The sequence below is a fragment of the Notothenia rossii genome, assembly GCF_949606895.1.
Source record: "Notothenia rossii genome assembly, chromosome: 6".
In the NCBI taxonomy this organism is placed as follows: domain Eukaryota; kingdom Metazoa; phylum Chordata; class Actinopteri; order Perciformes; family Nototheniidae; genus Notothenia; species Notothenia rossii.
The window spans coordinates 80267757-80283357 of NC_136909.1; the positions used below are offsets into that span (position 1 = coordinate 80267757).

Genomic DNA, 15601 nt, shown 5'->3' on the forward strand with positions numbered 1-15601 from the left:
TGTGTGTGTGTGTGTGTGTGTGTGTGTGTGTGTGTGTGTGTGTGTGTGTGTGTGTGTGTGTGTGTGTGTGTGTGTGTGTGTGTGTGTGTGTGTGTGTGTGTGTGTGTGTGTGTGTGTGTGTGTGTGTGTGTGTGTGTGTGTGTGTGTGTGTGTGTGTGTGTGTGTGTGTGTGTGTCAGTCATCTGGTCAACCTTGTGCCTTCACACACTCCTGCTGTGAGGGTGGCACCATCAGTGACTCTACGCTGTGCCCACTGCCCAGTAGGCACAGCTTTCATCCGACATGACAGAAGCGCTCTCTGCTCTTTCTTTCCCCTCATCTCTCTCTGTTACCTCTGTCCCTCTCTCTTACCTGACTGATCTATGCTTTTATCTTTGCATCCTATTCATTCTTTACCCTTCATATAGCTGCTCTTTGTTCTTCTTCTTTTTTTTTTTACTCTTGCATCAATCCATCCCTTTCTTTCTGCTATCATTTGAGGCCACAGCAGTGCCTCGCAGGTAGCAGGGCAAAGCCCCCGTCAGCAGATTGTATCAGAGTGTGAACACAAAGACAGCAAACGATGGGGTAGGGGGAGACCAGAGGAGTACTCAGATATTGTACTTAAGTAAAAGTAGATCTACCAGTGTATGAATACTCTGTTACAAGTAAAAGTCCTGCAATCAAAATGTTACTCAAGTAAAATAACACATGTATTAGCATAAGCATATACTTACAGTACTCATTATGCAGATAGGCCCATTTCAGAATAATATACAGTATATTGTATGTTTTGATTATAATTATTGATGCATTAAAGTGTCATCAAAGCTGGTAAAGGTGGAGCTGGTTTTAATGAAAGTGTATGCTGCAGGGTAGCTTGTGAATGTTGTTACTCCAGGTGTAACTAAGGTCTTATTTAAGTGTTGATTATATTTCACATCATTAATCAAAATCTGCGAAGTGACTAAAGGTATTAAATAAATGTAGTGGAGTAAAAGTACACAGTTTACCTCTGAATTGTAGTTGTAAGTACAAAGTAGCCAGACATGGAAATACTCAAGTAAAGTCCCTCAAATTTGACTTAAAGGGGACCTATCATGCAAAATACACTTTTGTACGTCTTTTATACATGAATATGTGTCCCCGGTGTGTCAGGGAACTCACCAAGTGTCAGAAAACCCAACCCTCTCGCTTTTCCTCCATACCCAAATCTCTAAAAACGGGGCTACAACGGGTCTGATACAGATTTGGGCAACTCTCCACCTATCAGGGGAATGGGGGGTTGGGCCACGGCCATTGCTGCTCGAAAGCGCTGGAGACGCTGTAGTACATATGCCAGGTTTGTAAGTGGCGCTGTAGTCTGCCACAAAAGCAGCGAAGAAGACTTCTCACAGAATCAGCCCTTGCAAAAACAGGGCTGGAAAAGAGCAAATAGAGCGAAATGAGGCATGGCTAAAATGCATGATCTGTTTGGTATTTTGAAAAAGAAACTTCACAGACATGTTTTATATAGGTATCAAATATAGCATGATAGGTCCACTTTAAGTGCAGTACTTGAGTAAATAATATACTTACTTTACAGGAGATACTCTGGGAGATACAGAAGGAACAGACTGGAGTGTAGAGAATGGCGCAGACTAAAGGTTGCATGTTGACGGGAGAAGACAGCAGGATGCCCCCAGCAAACTCCTCCGTCGGCACTGTATGTGAGACATTGTCTTTAGTTCAATCCAAAATGCTACATTTGAAACCAATCAAAGCTACTCTATTGACCAAAGTTTCATTAGGAGTACGACATCTGAATGAAAACTTCCAAGAAAATGAATAATCGATGACAAAGATGATGACATGTTTGATATCATGAGAAAGAATGTTTATTTTGTTTACTGTATAATAATTATCATAAGAAGTCCTAACATGAAACAAAATTAACATAGATTTAAAATATATAAAAAAACTACCTTTTCAAAAAGACCAACATACTTCAAAAGGTCTGTCGCTGTCTTCTTCTTACAGCTTTTGTATATATTAATAAACGTGATGAAAAGGCCAAAAATGCCACAGCTATATTTATGCATAATAACATGCGGGCTCCTTGTTCAAATAAAGGCCTGTGTGAACCCGGTTTACCGGCACATTGACAAGACCCTGAGCTGTTTAATCTGCCGCTAAGGAGATATAAGCAGAGGCACGATTAAGAAGGGAGACGATGACACTGAGGCTGGAAATGGAAAGAAGGGCGGAAAGATAAAGGGGGATGAAAGAGAAGAGGACATATGGGAGTTCTGGAGGAGAAGGAGTTTAGGAAGTTTTAAATGTAGAGAGAATTTGTGGCTGGCACAGAGGAGGCAAAGGGGAGCAGAGGAGAGAAGCAGTGAGGCTGGCGATGGTGTTTGTACCGGATGGGCACCAGACCCCCTACAGTTCCTTCTCCAGCCTCAGTGCCCCCCACTGAGTTTAAAAAAGCCTCTTTGTTTTCCACCTCAATGGCTGCCTCTCCCTCCCAGGCATCTGATCTAATGGCCCAGGAGTGAGGAGAGAGTGTTTAGGAAATGAGGAAAAGAGGTGAGGAAGATAACAGAAGAGTTCACTTAAGAGGAATTGGGTTGGTAATGAGAGGGAGAGAGATGGCACATGTTACTTCCTGCCAGTTGCCCTCAAGCTTATGACAGGGTGGGAGGGGTGAGGGGCGTTTGAACGACATCAGGTATATCTCAGGTGTGAAGTGAATTTCAACGCTGCATGTGGCAAAAAAGTTTTAGTTTGCACACCTTTCTCTCTCTCTGTTTCCTCCTCTGAAAGGCTGTCATCTCTCTGTTTTTTCGTCTTGATGGATTAGCATCGCAAAGGAAAATGTGCAAAAAAAACTATTGAATTTAACAAATACTAACACAAGACGGAACGCACAACACCTAGAAGGAAAACACTAGGGTCCTTCTTAATATCCCATTTATTTCCCTAGCCAAGAATCTCGATATGGATTTACATAATGTCCCCTATTAGAATGAACCTAAATGGAAACGCAACTGTCTATTTTATATGAGGTGACAGGAATATGCAGCCTTTGAATACTTTTATACTGGGTTTCCCTCAGTCTGTTACACATAAATGTGGGTCTGATTAAGTTTATAGATGCTTGCCAATCAGCTTCTATGTTCAGTTCCCAATTTTTTATTGATGGATTTATGCAATTTGTATATGTCAGTAGCTGTTTGGTTATTTTTTTAATTTTCAAATTATACATTTTTGTTTTACATTTATATATAACTCTTCACTTTATCAAATGTCTAATGAGAATTAAATCCGGTATGCTGATTAATAATAACTAATTTGAGCCTATCATTAAACTTCTGAGCTGAAATTGATTTGACCCCACCGCCCTGCCACATATGCCACATATGCTTCCCGCGACTATTTCTGTAGGGCACAGATTTGACACTCATGTTGTGTCCTGGGTTTCTGGATTGGGTCAGTATGGGAGCATATTGTACGTATGCTGTGTGTTTATTTAAAAAAAAATCACAGATGCCTGCGCTGCCAGTCCGCTCCTGTGTTAAGACCATCAGTCATCTGTGCCAATTAAGTCTTTTAAACTTCTCTCGTTTTGTGAGCAGATAGATGATGACAGAGGGCAATCAGCTGCTAATTACCACAATCTAGAGCTGGGTTTTTTCTCTGAGGGAATGTGTGCTGCCACGCCAAATATTTGTTTCTGTTAGGGTTGTGTATTTGTAGCTGTACATGCATGTCTTTATTATATACGAGAGAGTGAAACATTTAAGATGTGCATATTTCAAGTTATTGTTTGTGCGTGTTTGACTGAGGATGAGGGGAACATATTATTTTTTCTGTCAATTTGACAGCTGTCCATCAATCATCTGTGCCAATCGAGTCTTTTAAACTTCCCTCATTGTGTCTTGTGAGCAGATAGAAGATGACAGAGGCCAATCAGCTGCTAATTACTAGGATCTAGAGCTGGGCTTTTCTCTGAGGGAATGTGTGCTGTAATGGTTGTTTCTGTTGATGTAGCTCTCCGTGTCTATATGCATGTCTCATTGAGAAACATTTAGGATGTGCATGTTTCTAGAGAGTTATTCTCCCTACGTGTACACGTGTGCTGGGGGATGAGTTTCTGTCCATTTAACAGTTGCAGTTTTTAGTTTTCCATGAGGATTGGCTTGCTGCTGACCTTGGTGGCAGTGGGGGGGGGGGGGGCTTTAGCGCTCCTTGAAGAAGAAAAGAGGCTTGGGCCACCCGCTGTAAACAAAGTTGACTTGCCGACAGATGGATTGAATGACAGAGAGGCTAACTGAGCCAGGAAACGGGCCTGGCAGCACCGCACTGATAGAGAGGGAGGGAGAGAGAGAGAGAGAGAGAGAGAGAGAGATAAAGGGGGGGTGGGGAGAGAGAGGGGAGAAGAGAGAAGAGGTGGCCAACAGGAGAGGAGGTGTGAACAGGTGCAGGGCCGCTGAAGGAAGAACCAGCAGATGGAGAGAGACACAGCCAGTTTAGTTACAGGAAAAAATAGGGTGGGAGGGAAAATAGGAGGAAGGAGGGAGAGATGGAAACGGCAGAAAAAAAGGATCGGAGGAGAGATGAGCGCAGACGGATATATGGACAGATAGATGGAGTGGACACGGGGTAAAGGTGCGGCTAGGCTACATCCGGCTGTGTGTGATTTCATAAGAAAAGCTGTGAGGTAATATTCTGATTGTCTGCAGCGGCTATAATGCAATTTAACGCTAATTAATGCAACTTGTGCAAATTGCCCAACATATGCAAGTTAGCATCCGGCTGGGGACCCATACCTTACATTCCTGACCTAAAACGTTGGGGTACTCAACATCTCTGGGTTCACAATAGGCCTCTATGAGCTGGCAACTAGACTGTAAGGGGAGGAGTGTCAGAAGAGAAATGTGGGAGCAGATTGACATACATCACCTCAAGGTTTAATAAAAATGTGCTAAAACACATGGAGGTGCGTGCGAGAGAAGACCGTGTGACGCTGTCTGCTAAACCAAACAGTTCAGATGTTTATTGTACGCCGCATCAATGATACGCAGCTCAATATGTCACTTTGTTTTTTCGGCGGTGCACTCCTCCTCTGTTGGCAGCGCGGGTCAGACGGGCCTGTGTCTCACCGTCTCTCAGTCACAAACACAAGCCCACTCACACGTTAGCAGAAATCATCTTTGTACTTCTGCGTATCAAACGGTTGAATATTAATGCCGGTCTGATTGATGCAGTCTATCATGAGTAGCTGTGGATCCACTGGAATTCCTCCACAACAAATGAATCAGCACGAGTGTCAACATTTTGAGCAGTTCGGCACCAACAGTTGTAATTTCATAGTAAAGCATCAGTGCATTTCAGTAAATCAAGCAAGTCTCGAGACTACAGGTACATCACTCTAAAATAGTCTTTAAATGCAACTTTCTTTTCAAGATATTCCTCAAATACAAGATGATTAATTTTTGTTTATACTGTGACTTAGATATAAGAGTTACAAGCAGTCTAAGATTCGACAGGTAATGCACAATGTCTATTTATGAAAATGACATTTAAAACAGCTCATTTGGAATTTGAGTTAATATTCAATCTACGGAAAATTGCCATGATTATAGTCATTAGTACAGATGGTCCTCTGTGACAGAAATAGTATTATTAAATCTGGTCTTCCACTTAATTCTCAATCTCCTCCTCAACAGCTCTTTGTTACGAACTACGCTTCTGTGTTTACGTGTCCCTGCTATAGGCTGAGTTCACACTATGTTCACCTGTATGTTAATTTCACACCTGTTATTTTGCAACACCGAAACGTCTCTGGGCATAAATATGAATATGCATTAGTTTAAGGTATTTTTTTCTTTAGTTTTAATGTACAAATAGATCCTCTGTGTAAAGTATTTGCTTCTATACATTGCGTCCACAAACTCAAGTTTAGACAGCTTAGTGAATCAAGTCATATTATTTATGTGTGAGTTAATAAACTGTATGTATTAAGTTTGTGTGTATGTGCATCGGGTGATGCTGTGTGTATTGCAATAGTCTCTTTAACTTTAGTCCACACAGCGGTCAGTGGTGTCTGGCGTTGGCGGATGTCTCCAATTCCTCCAAGTCCACCGTCTGACTCCAATTTGTGCTCGTTCTCTGATAAACCGCGGCATTTGGTGGTTCTGGCGTGGGATGCCGGCTGCACCATGGGGTGCTGCAAACTCCGTGCTTGGTCAGGCCCTGGCACCCCACATCTAATGGGCAACAGCTTGAATAGTGCCCACTTAGGCAGGCCGTGCAGACTGGGCCCCCTCTTCTTCCTCACCGCTCCAGCCATCTCGCCAGCCAGCCACCGCCTCTGCCACCTCCCACTTACCCAGCAGCCACTGTACCTGGCCGCAGCCCCAGAGCTATTCCAGCCTACCTTAGGCCGCTGGCCCATGCGGCTCTCGCCATACTTACCAAGCTGTCCTACGGAGCATCAGGCCAGGCAAATACAAACAGGCCCAGCTATCCGCTAACTGATCATTCAGTCTATTGCCTCCTAGGCCCAAACAACAGTTCTTGCCACAGGCAGCAACCCAGAGCCCATTCCCCAATTAGCTGGAAGGCAGATTATTATCCAGGGAGAATTATCCAGCTCCAGCCCCACACATTCAGCCTCTGCTCTCCCCGTCGCCCTCAACGCCTGCTCCAGGGCTTGGCTCTCCGCTGACATCTCTCCTTCGCTTTCTCCTTTTTATGCTTTAATTTGACAGTGTTCACCAGCGGCCATTTTGTGAAAGCGCTTTGCAAGTATACGCCTTGAATTTGTTTGGGAATAGAAAATGGCGCAGGGGAAATAACTTCATAAACTAGCCGGACTTTCCACCTTCATTTGGCTCTGGATGAAGCTAAAAGGCTCTTGTCACAGAACTGTAAACTCCTCAATCCTAACTTATTGAACCAAAACTTAGAATCAGAAAATGCTCCTCAAGGTTCTCCCACTCCCATCTAGAAATAAAGTCCCCGAGAGTCTGTTGTTCAACTCTGTTTTGTACAACTTTACTAAGATGTACTTGTTAAATGTTGGTTCAGTTTATCAGCAAAAACCAAACAGATGCCAAATGTGTAGTTCTCTGTGTGCTTTTCATCGCTCTCCTCTTCCTCACCACCTCTCTATTGCTGACTGCTGGAACTTTCTGGCGGTCTGTCTGATGCTAATTGGTGGGTAAACAGGTCTGGTGTGAGTACCCCCCCACACCCACCACCCCCAATCGCACACAAACACACACACACGGGCATACGCAAATACACACGGCCCCCTGGAACCTCTTGCAGGACCAAATGGCTGGCAACGCCTGCCCGCCATCTCCCGCTGAGCCCTGGTGTGCGCTTTGGTGGCTCAGGCTGCTGTTCAAGCCCAGCGGGGGTTCATTCACTCTCACACACACGCACACACTCATACGAGTACAGACACACACACTCTCCTTGTGTCCCCTGCACACCCGCCACCCGCTTTCACACCCCAGACAGCAGGACAGCAGGAGAACACACACACACACGAAGGAACAGACAGACGCGGTCACTTTAGAGATGCAGGCCAAGCGCTGTAGGGGAGAAAAGTTTTCACTTAAACTGGAGAATTCTCTCTTCATTAGCGCCTTTGGACTTCAGGAAGAGTTCTGTTTATTTGTTCGTTTTTTTTTTCCTGTCTTTGTAATTTTTTTTCTTTGTCTGTTCCTCTGTTGTTTGGGTACACTTAGTCGAGTTAGAAAGTTTGGTGCTAACGAGTGAAATGCAGGCATGAACACCTCAATTTGCCTCTTACCTGCACCATTTAGATATTGAGACCAAGAAGAGTGGATCAAAGCGATTTCATTGGCACCAAATGGGTTGGCCTCTTCATTACTACAGACTCCGATTGATGGACTGATGTTATTTTGCGTAGTGTTTGCATTTTTTGGCAATTAATACGGCTCGAAACTATGAGTGATTTTGATGCAAGTTCTATGACAATCAGCTTAAATCACAGAGCAGAACAATCTTTTTTCAACACGACAAAAGAGTCTGTACTCGACTGTATCTCTGTGTGTGTGTCGGTGTGTGTGTCGGTGTGTGTGTGTGCATGTGTTTTGTAGACAGCTGCAGTATCACTCAGGGGTCTTAAAGCCGACAGTGGCCTGACACTTTTACCCTTCTACCCCCCAATGGTTTTCTGTCATTTTCCTCTCCGTCCTTTATTTCATCCTCTTGTTTTTACAGTGTGTGCTCTCGTCCTGCTTTCTCTCTCACCTGTGTTTACCTATCAGTCTTTCTCTTTTCACCTTATTGATATCCTTCACAATCAAGTGTGGTGGAATTTAGTAGGAATGCAGTGATTCATCTGCTAATCCTAAGCGATATATTTTGAGAGGTTGCTGACTTTGTTTTAATCCTCGAACAAAGGAAAGGCCTTCATTTGATCATTTGGTAATAACTCACTATGATGTTGGGTGTTTCACATCACTGTCTTGCTTAGTTTGAACATGTCATTTTGAGAGCAATTATAAAATGCACTGCTTTCAGCACTGCAATTTGGATTGTGTAGCTAATCACTTTTGATTAAAACAATTCAACATTGTAGTCATAGGGCAGTTGAAAACAAACCAAACTCAAAACACCTCAAATATACATGTTCTCCACCACAAGCAGGAGATGAGTTATCAATCATCAGCAAATCAATCAATCAATCAATCAATCAATCAATCAATCAATCAATCAATCAATCAGCAAAGAACATCATTTAGTGTCTCTGTTTGGTCTAACTGGTTTTACACACACTGTACTGTAGGTGTAAGTTATGTGATGATACATGCTGTCGAGCCGCCCGAGGCACATTTATATAAATAATATGTTTGATTGTTTGAGGATTTTTTTATTATTTATTTATAAAAGTTTGGGTTTAAATGTTTCTTTAACACCCTGTATCTTTTCCCCCAGGCAGCACAGAGAGAGTGCAGAGCGGGCTCATGAAGAGGAACTGGCGTCTACAACTCTTAAAGCGCGGGACAGAGAGAGAGAGCTGTCTGCGCTGCTGGAGCAAACGGAGGCGGAACACCAGCAGAGAGGTCAGTGCTTCCACTTAGACTGCTTCTCACCTCTGTGACTGTTTTTAAATATAGTTAAGTGTCTTGTTGGCTATACGCTCTTCAAAAAACCTGCCTTTCCTTTCCCCCAATTCAAGGTTCAAGGTTCTTTATTGTCAAACTAACATAGCTACAGATTAATTATGTCGTTGAAAATCTTAGGTCACAGGCTTCTCCAACAATGCAACACAATAATACAGATAAGCAGACAATATTAAAACAATATTCAAATATACTATATTAAAAGTTACATTCAGTTTAGAGTCAGGTGTATTAGCTGTTGATGGGTGTCCACTATAATCTGTTGCATCATGTTTTGAATGTGTCACAGTTCAAATGTTCCCTTGAACTGTTAAGGCCAGTCCGTCTATAAGTGGCCTTATTTTGCTGATGTTCAGGTTCATATCAGTATTTTGTTCCTCTACTGGGACATGTCTCCTCGCTTTAATGTTCAAAAAGCTCTTTATTTCTCTCATACTGCCTGTGCTGCAGCACCTCTTTTCACCCTCTGTCTGAAACCAGAGCCCAGTCTGCTCTGATTGGTTAGCTGGCCGGCTCTGTTCTGATTGGTGAACCGCTCAGAGTTGTCCCACCGCTCAGCCTATCACGTACAATGTGTTGTTACCTAGTGATGTCACTATATGACATAACAAAACTACAATCGAGGTGTTTCAGTTTGTGGGAGAGAAACTCCCTCTGTAGGGAACTTTGGGATTTCATCCTTTGCACACAGTTTACATGCACAACAACCTACAACACACTACTACAGGAAAGAGAAAACCCCAAAAAGCATAAAATGACCCCTATAATAATTATTTTGCCTTAAGTTTCATTTTAAATCAGAAGGGCAATCGGATCTGCTCAGAATGTTAATTTTATCCTTGGCCCACGCTAAAACCTTTTACCAAGTTGAGCCATTAGTTTCTCCATCATCCTGCTGAAAGCCATGCACGCCAACCGACAAACTGAACCAAAAATATTACCTTCCTGTCTCTGCTATGCTTTGGCATTCAAGCTAGAATGGCAGGAGATCAGGTCTGGCTGCTGCATTGGATCAGGCAGACGTTGGTGGTCCGACTCCCCAAAGAGCTGCATGAAATGTTTTTCAGTAACCAGGCCACACACACACACACACACACACACACACACACACACACACACACACACACACACACACACACACACACACACACACACACACACACACACACACACACACACACACACACACACACACACACACACACACACACACACACACACACACACACACACACACACACACACGCATACACACACACACACAATAAAATCTCTAGACAGCCGCACAGACGTAAAATATAATCTCTCCTCTGTCAGTGCGGTAAACATGCATATTAGTTGTTTTGTGATGTGTGTGTGTGTGTGTGTGTGTGTGTGTGTGGGGGGGGGCGGGCGGGCAAATCTAAATATGATGGAGCACACTGTGGAGCAAACAGCAGAGTTAATCAGGGTCGGATACTGCCTCTTCCTCAAGGACACTTCAGCAGGGAGGGTCTTTGCTGGAAAAGGGTCTTGAACCTGCGTCTTTAAGTTAAAAGATGCTTTTCTCTTTTACTGTGCCCCCCCCCCCCCTGCTCCCCGACACACATGTCCGGAGTGGGAGGGGACGGACAGGAAATGAAGTGACCTCAAAAGAGCAAACCAGAAGCCGTAAGATGAGACGAGAGAGCAGCAGAGGTGATGGGAGTAGCGCAGAGAGACCCAGCGCTCCCTGTCTGTCTGCCTGCTGCTGCTCGCACATCTGTTGCACCATCTGGATCCCCCCCCCCCCTCAAACCCACCACCCACCCTCAAACCCTCCCTCCCCTGCCCCTATCTTTTTATTTACCTGTGGTTCCCTTCAACAACCAAGGGAGCCCGCTGGTACGCAGAACAAAGATGGAGGGTACAGAGGGAGGAATAGATGGAGGGGAGGGGGGGGGGGGGGGGTAAACAAAGGGTTTGTTTCTGGCGCATGTCGGCAGCACACATGTTGTCTAAAGAGAGCTGACATCAGAGCACAGCAGGAAACCGTGGACGGGGAGGGGATGGAGGGGTGGACGTCCTTTTAGTCGCTCGCATCACTTCCTCTCCCCGTGCTGCCTAACAGACGAGCTGGATAATTAGCTTTCCCGCTCTCCAAATCCCGCCTCTCTGTCCGTCCGTTTGTCCTTCCATGCATCCGTCCCCCCCCCTTTCTCTTCTTCTTCTTCACTCCTTCCCACCTTTTTTCTGTGTCTTTTTTTCATAAATGTGTACAGAGCAGCCTCTAGATGATATTTGTTTCTCTCCCTCCCTCCCTCCCTCCCTGCCTGCCTCGTTTTTTCTCTCTGATTGTTTCCAGTGCCAGTTCTGCTGTGTTTCTGTGTCCCAGGGTTCTTTTTGGCCTACGCATGGACAGACGCATTCAAAGCCTGTTCAGCTAATTAGCATTCTTCATGCAACTTTTCCAGCACTGACCAAACTTTGTTGAGTGTACTGTACGTGTGTGTGTCTCTGAGTTGGAGTCGTTTAGTTTCACGCTCTGCGGCGTCCAATTTCTGCCCTGCATGCATCTTCTGTGGAAGGCATCTGGGGACAGAGCTGGGAAAGGTCAGCGGGGTTACCTCACATGTGCAGACAAAGTTAATAATATTACGTGAAACATCAGGAGAAATCGACCTCTCCTTGTCATGACTTCTTCCTTTTATAATACTGTTTAATAGCATTTATGTTAAGACGTTTAGCGTGGAGTAGGGCTGCTCGATTATGGCAAAAATCATAATCTCGATTATATGGGTCAATAATTTTAATTGCGATTATTAAATGCGATTATTTATTGACTTTGAAAACATTCCCTTATTGGAGAAAAACTTTTTTAACAGTATGTTTTTAACAGTTGATTACCCTGAACTTTAAGTATAATTAAACCCAAAAACCCCCAAAAAAAAAAAGTTATAAAAAAAAAAAGTTATAATAAAAATATAATCGTTTTATTTCGATTACGTTGTTTTCGTAATCGTTGCAAGCCATAATCGTAATCGCGATTAAAATACGATTAATTGAGCAGCCCTAGCGTAGAGTCAAATTTCAGCCTTCAGGTATAAAGTAAGTATCGAAACGTAGGAATTTCTCATCATGGCTCTCCCACTACCTTTTCCCCCCGCTTCCTTTTCCTTACCCCCACCCTGATTATTTTCTACTGTATGCAAAAAAGCAACTCTTCACAAGTGTGAGCTACTTTTCAAAGACTGTGAGTCCTTGGTGTTTTTGGTTTGGGTTGACTGTAACAGAATGCAGGAGCAGGTGGATCATTCCCTCAAACCAAACGGCAGCCATTGTTATTTTTAAAAGAGTAGACATATGTTGGAGAGCTGAACGTGGATCATTTCAAAGGAATGATGAAAGCCCAGTGTTGGATTGTTCAGAAAGAGGCCCCCATGAGCGGATGAGGACGTGGCAGGAAGGGTGGAAAGGAGAAAGAAAGCGCTTTCAAACAACAATCCCCCTCTCTTTCTCCATCTCATTTTACCCTTCTCACTAAACTCTTTATTTTCCCATCCTCTGTTCTCTGTGTTTGTGCTCTGTACGTCCCCGCCTGTTGTTTTGATTTTAATGTGAATGTCGACCAAAGCAGTTTTGGGAATACATTCAAAGAGACATATGTATCTCACTTTTGCTGCAGTGTTTGTTACACTAGATTTAATCGTGCAGTTTTGTCCGTAGTGTCGATGTTTTCCTCTGGCTGTTTGCTCGAAATGTATTGTTGGCGATAATTAGCTATCCCTTGAGTTGTGTTTTTATTAACTTTTATTATTATACAGTACATCAGGTAGCTGTATTGAATCATACTAGCATTACTGATTAGATCCACAATGTATTGTTCTTCTTTATAAATTGTAACTTAAATGAAAATAAAGGAAATCCAATTTTCGTATTCTATCAATTTTTACGTTTAACCGCAGCTTGAGCTTGTTTGATCTGTGAATTTGAAAGAAAGAAGCTTTTTGACTTTTTTTTAAAATAGTTTTTTCTATAAAATACGCATATCATTTTAAAGGCAAGGTACGGAAAGTTTATTTGTATAGCACCTTTCAACACAACCCTTTTAAAGCTTTATTTAATTTTGTCTGTTTTTTTAGTGTGTTCACTTTGTATTCAATGCACAGCATCAGAAAACCTTGCATTGACTCAAAACGTGTCTCATGCTAGTCAGGCAATATTAATTTGTTCCTGTGGATTTTGGATTGAGCGTGTGGACTGTAAAGTAAAAGTGTGTAAATGAAGTGTCTGTGCGGCAGCTACTCAAAGTCACCCACTATAGTTGACCTCACAATAACCAACAACTTTCCCATGACCCATTGCAGTTGGAGAACTGGATGGGCTGCTGAGTTCCCAGAATTCCCTGATCAGGAAGCTGAAGGACGAGTGCTGCTCGCTGGGAGTCAAACTGGAAGAGCTGACAGAAAACAGCCGGTCAGTATTTTGTCTTTCGGGCTGTTTCCTCTTTGTTTGAACATCCATTTACTCACTTTAGTTTTAGTCAAATGTATTTGCAACATTTCATTTCGAAAAGGACTTGAGCCATGTTATATATTCTGTTGTTGTATGTGTCCTTCCCCAATGTTTTTAACAACTAACCTGGATACATCTGCAATTTCTATCAATTTTAAACAACATTCCATTGACTTTTAACCAAGTTTTAAGAAATCTTTCTGAAACATGTTTTGGATCTTTCTCATTTTTAACTACATATTTTGACCTATTAGAATATCCTTTCATTGGACATCTGTTTAACAAGTGAAAAGGCTGAGCAAACGTTATTCAGATTTGACTGATCTGTTCGGTTAGTTTGGAAGAGGAGGAGACCTGCAGATAATTCAGCTTCTGGTAAAAGCCACTGGAACAATTAAGAAACCTGTGGAAGCTGAATGATTGTAATGTGTGTAATGAGACAACATCTCCCATGATCCCACGCTACTTCACAGGGTAATCCAAATCTGCGTTTGGTCATTGTTTTGATTAAGCCTGTATTTTCCCGTTAATTATTCACTCGCTCGGCTGTTTATCCCTCGTTTCTGTTGGACATCCATGTCATTATTTCATGAGGCATCATCTATCCAGGCTGTTTGGACAGAGCATGTCAACATGTTACACACTGCTCTGCAGTCTGACCTGTTTTCTTGTTAACCTGATGCTACAGTAGTCACAGCAGGCCTGCACAGCTCTCCATCTGGGCTGCCTGTGTGTGTGTCTATGTGTGTGTGAGAGTGACCCTGGGCCCAGTGTCCTGTCAGCTGTTGGAGCTGTGCTGCACATTAGTCACATGACAGCTCCCAATCTGGCCCTGCCAGACCGCACTGTCCTGAGAACCCTGTGTATTTGTTATGAGTGGACATCAATACTAAATACACGAACAAGCACACAGTAATAACTGCCACCTTGAATGTGTTTTTTACGATAGGAACTTGCATACATGCTGACACACTGGCATGAAGGCTCATAGCCTACATCTGCTGTATGTGTGTGTTCTGTAGTTTAGCAGCAGTGTGGTGTTGGTGTGTTTTGTGCTTCAGGCTGTTTGAGCTCCTGGAGTCCAAGCCCAGTCTAGCGGTTAAAGTCCTGCTGGACGGCCCACTCGGGCTAAGAGAGGTTACAACAAGAGACAGCAAGAGGAGGAAACTACTGACAAATGGTGTTCAGTTGTTAGTCTGACTCTGAGCAGTTATCAGATCACGCTCCTGTGTTTGATGAATGGTAGACTGAAGGGATCCGTTTGCAACTAGTGACCATGAACGTAAGCACTGTTAATTCTCGTGAGGCGGCACCCTGCATGCCGGCATGGCTTGTGCGACCGGCAATTCGTACAACGCAGGTACTGGTAGTGCTGAAACCAGTTTATGAGTATCTGAAGGAGTTTCAGAAACAAATCAGTAAAGACTCCAAACTTGAATTTGTCAGATAGCTTTGCAGAACTGTTGTATTGGGCCGCGAAAGTGTAATTGGGAAAATAAATTGTGTTAAGAACAAGTAACTACACATCTTAAGATTTTAAAGGTCTGAGGAGACAAGGGACGAACCTGTTTAGACTTATCTTGGCTGATTGTTTTGTTATTTATTATTATATCTGTTTTTATTGCATTTACATAATTTCTCTAGATTATGTCTTGATGTTTGTCTTTGTGTGTGCAGAGGGGATGTGGAGCAGCTGGCCCTGGAGAAGCAACACCTCGAGGAGTCCGTCAAGAATCTGAGAGCTCGCTGCGCTGGTATGGAGGATCAGTGTGTGCAGCACGGCCGCATGCACCAGCGCATGAAGCACAGGTACACACACACACACACACACACACACACACACACACACACACACACACACACACACACACACACACACACACACACACACACACACACACACACACACACACACACACACACACACACACACACACACACACACACACACACACACATATACACACCCTTTATTCATCCTATATCTTCATCTGATTCCATTA

At 43.3% G+C, this 15601-nt stretch overlaps 1 protein-coding gene across 1 annotated transcript in view; it reads left to right on the forward strand.

Moving 5' to 3' along the window:
- The window catches only part of sdccag8 (SHH signaling and ciliogenesis regulator sdccag8), a 57377-nt gene that overhangs the window by 17944 nt on the left and 23832 nt on the right, over window positions 1–15601 (forward strand). The window contains exons 14-16 of the mRNA XM_079686989.1: window positions 8938–9065; window positions 13451–13559; window positions 15276–15407. Coding sequence (XP_079543115.1) covers window positions 8938–9065; window positions 13451–13559; window positions 15276–15407 — 369 coding nt within the window. The remainder of the gene's footprint in view (window positions 1–8937; window positions 9066–13450; window positions 13560–15275; window positions 15408–15601) is intronic.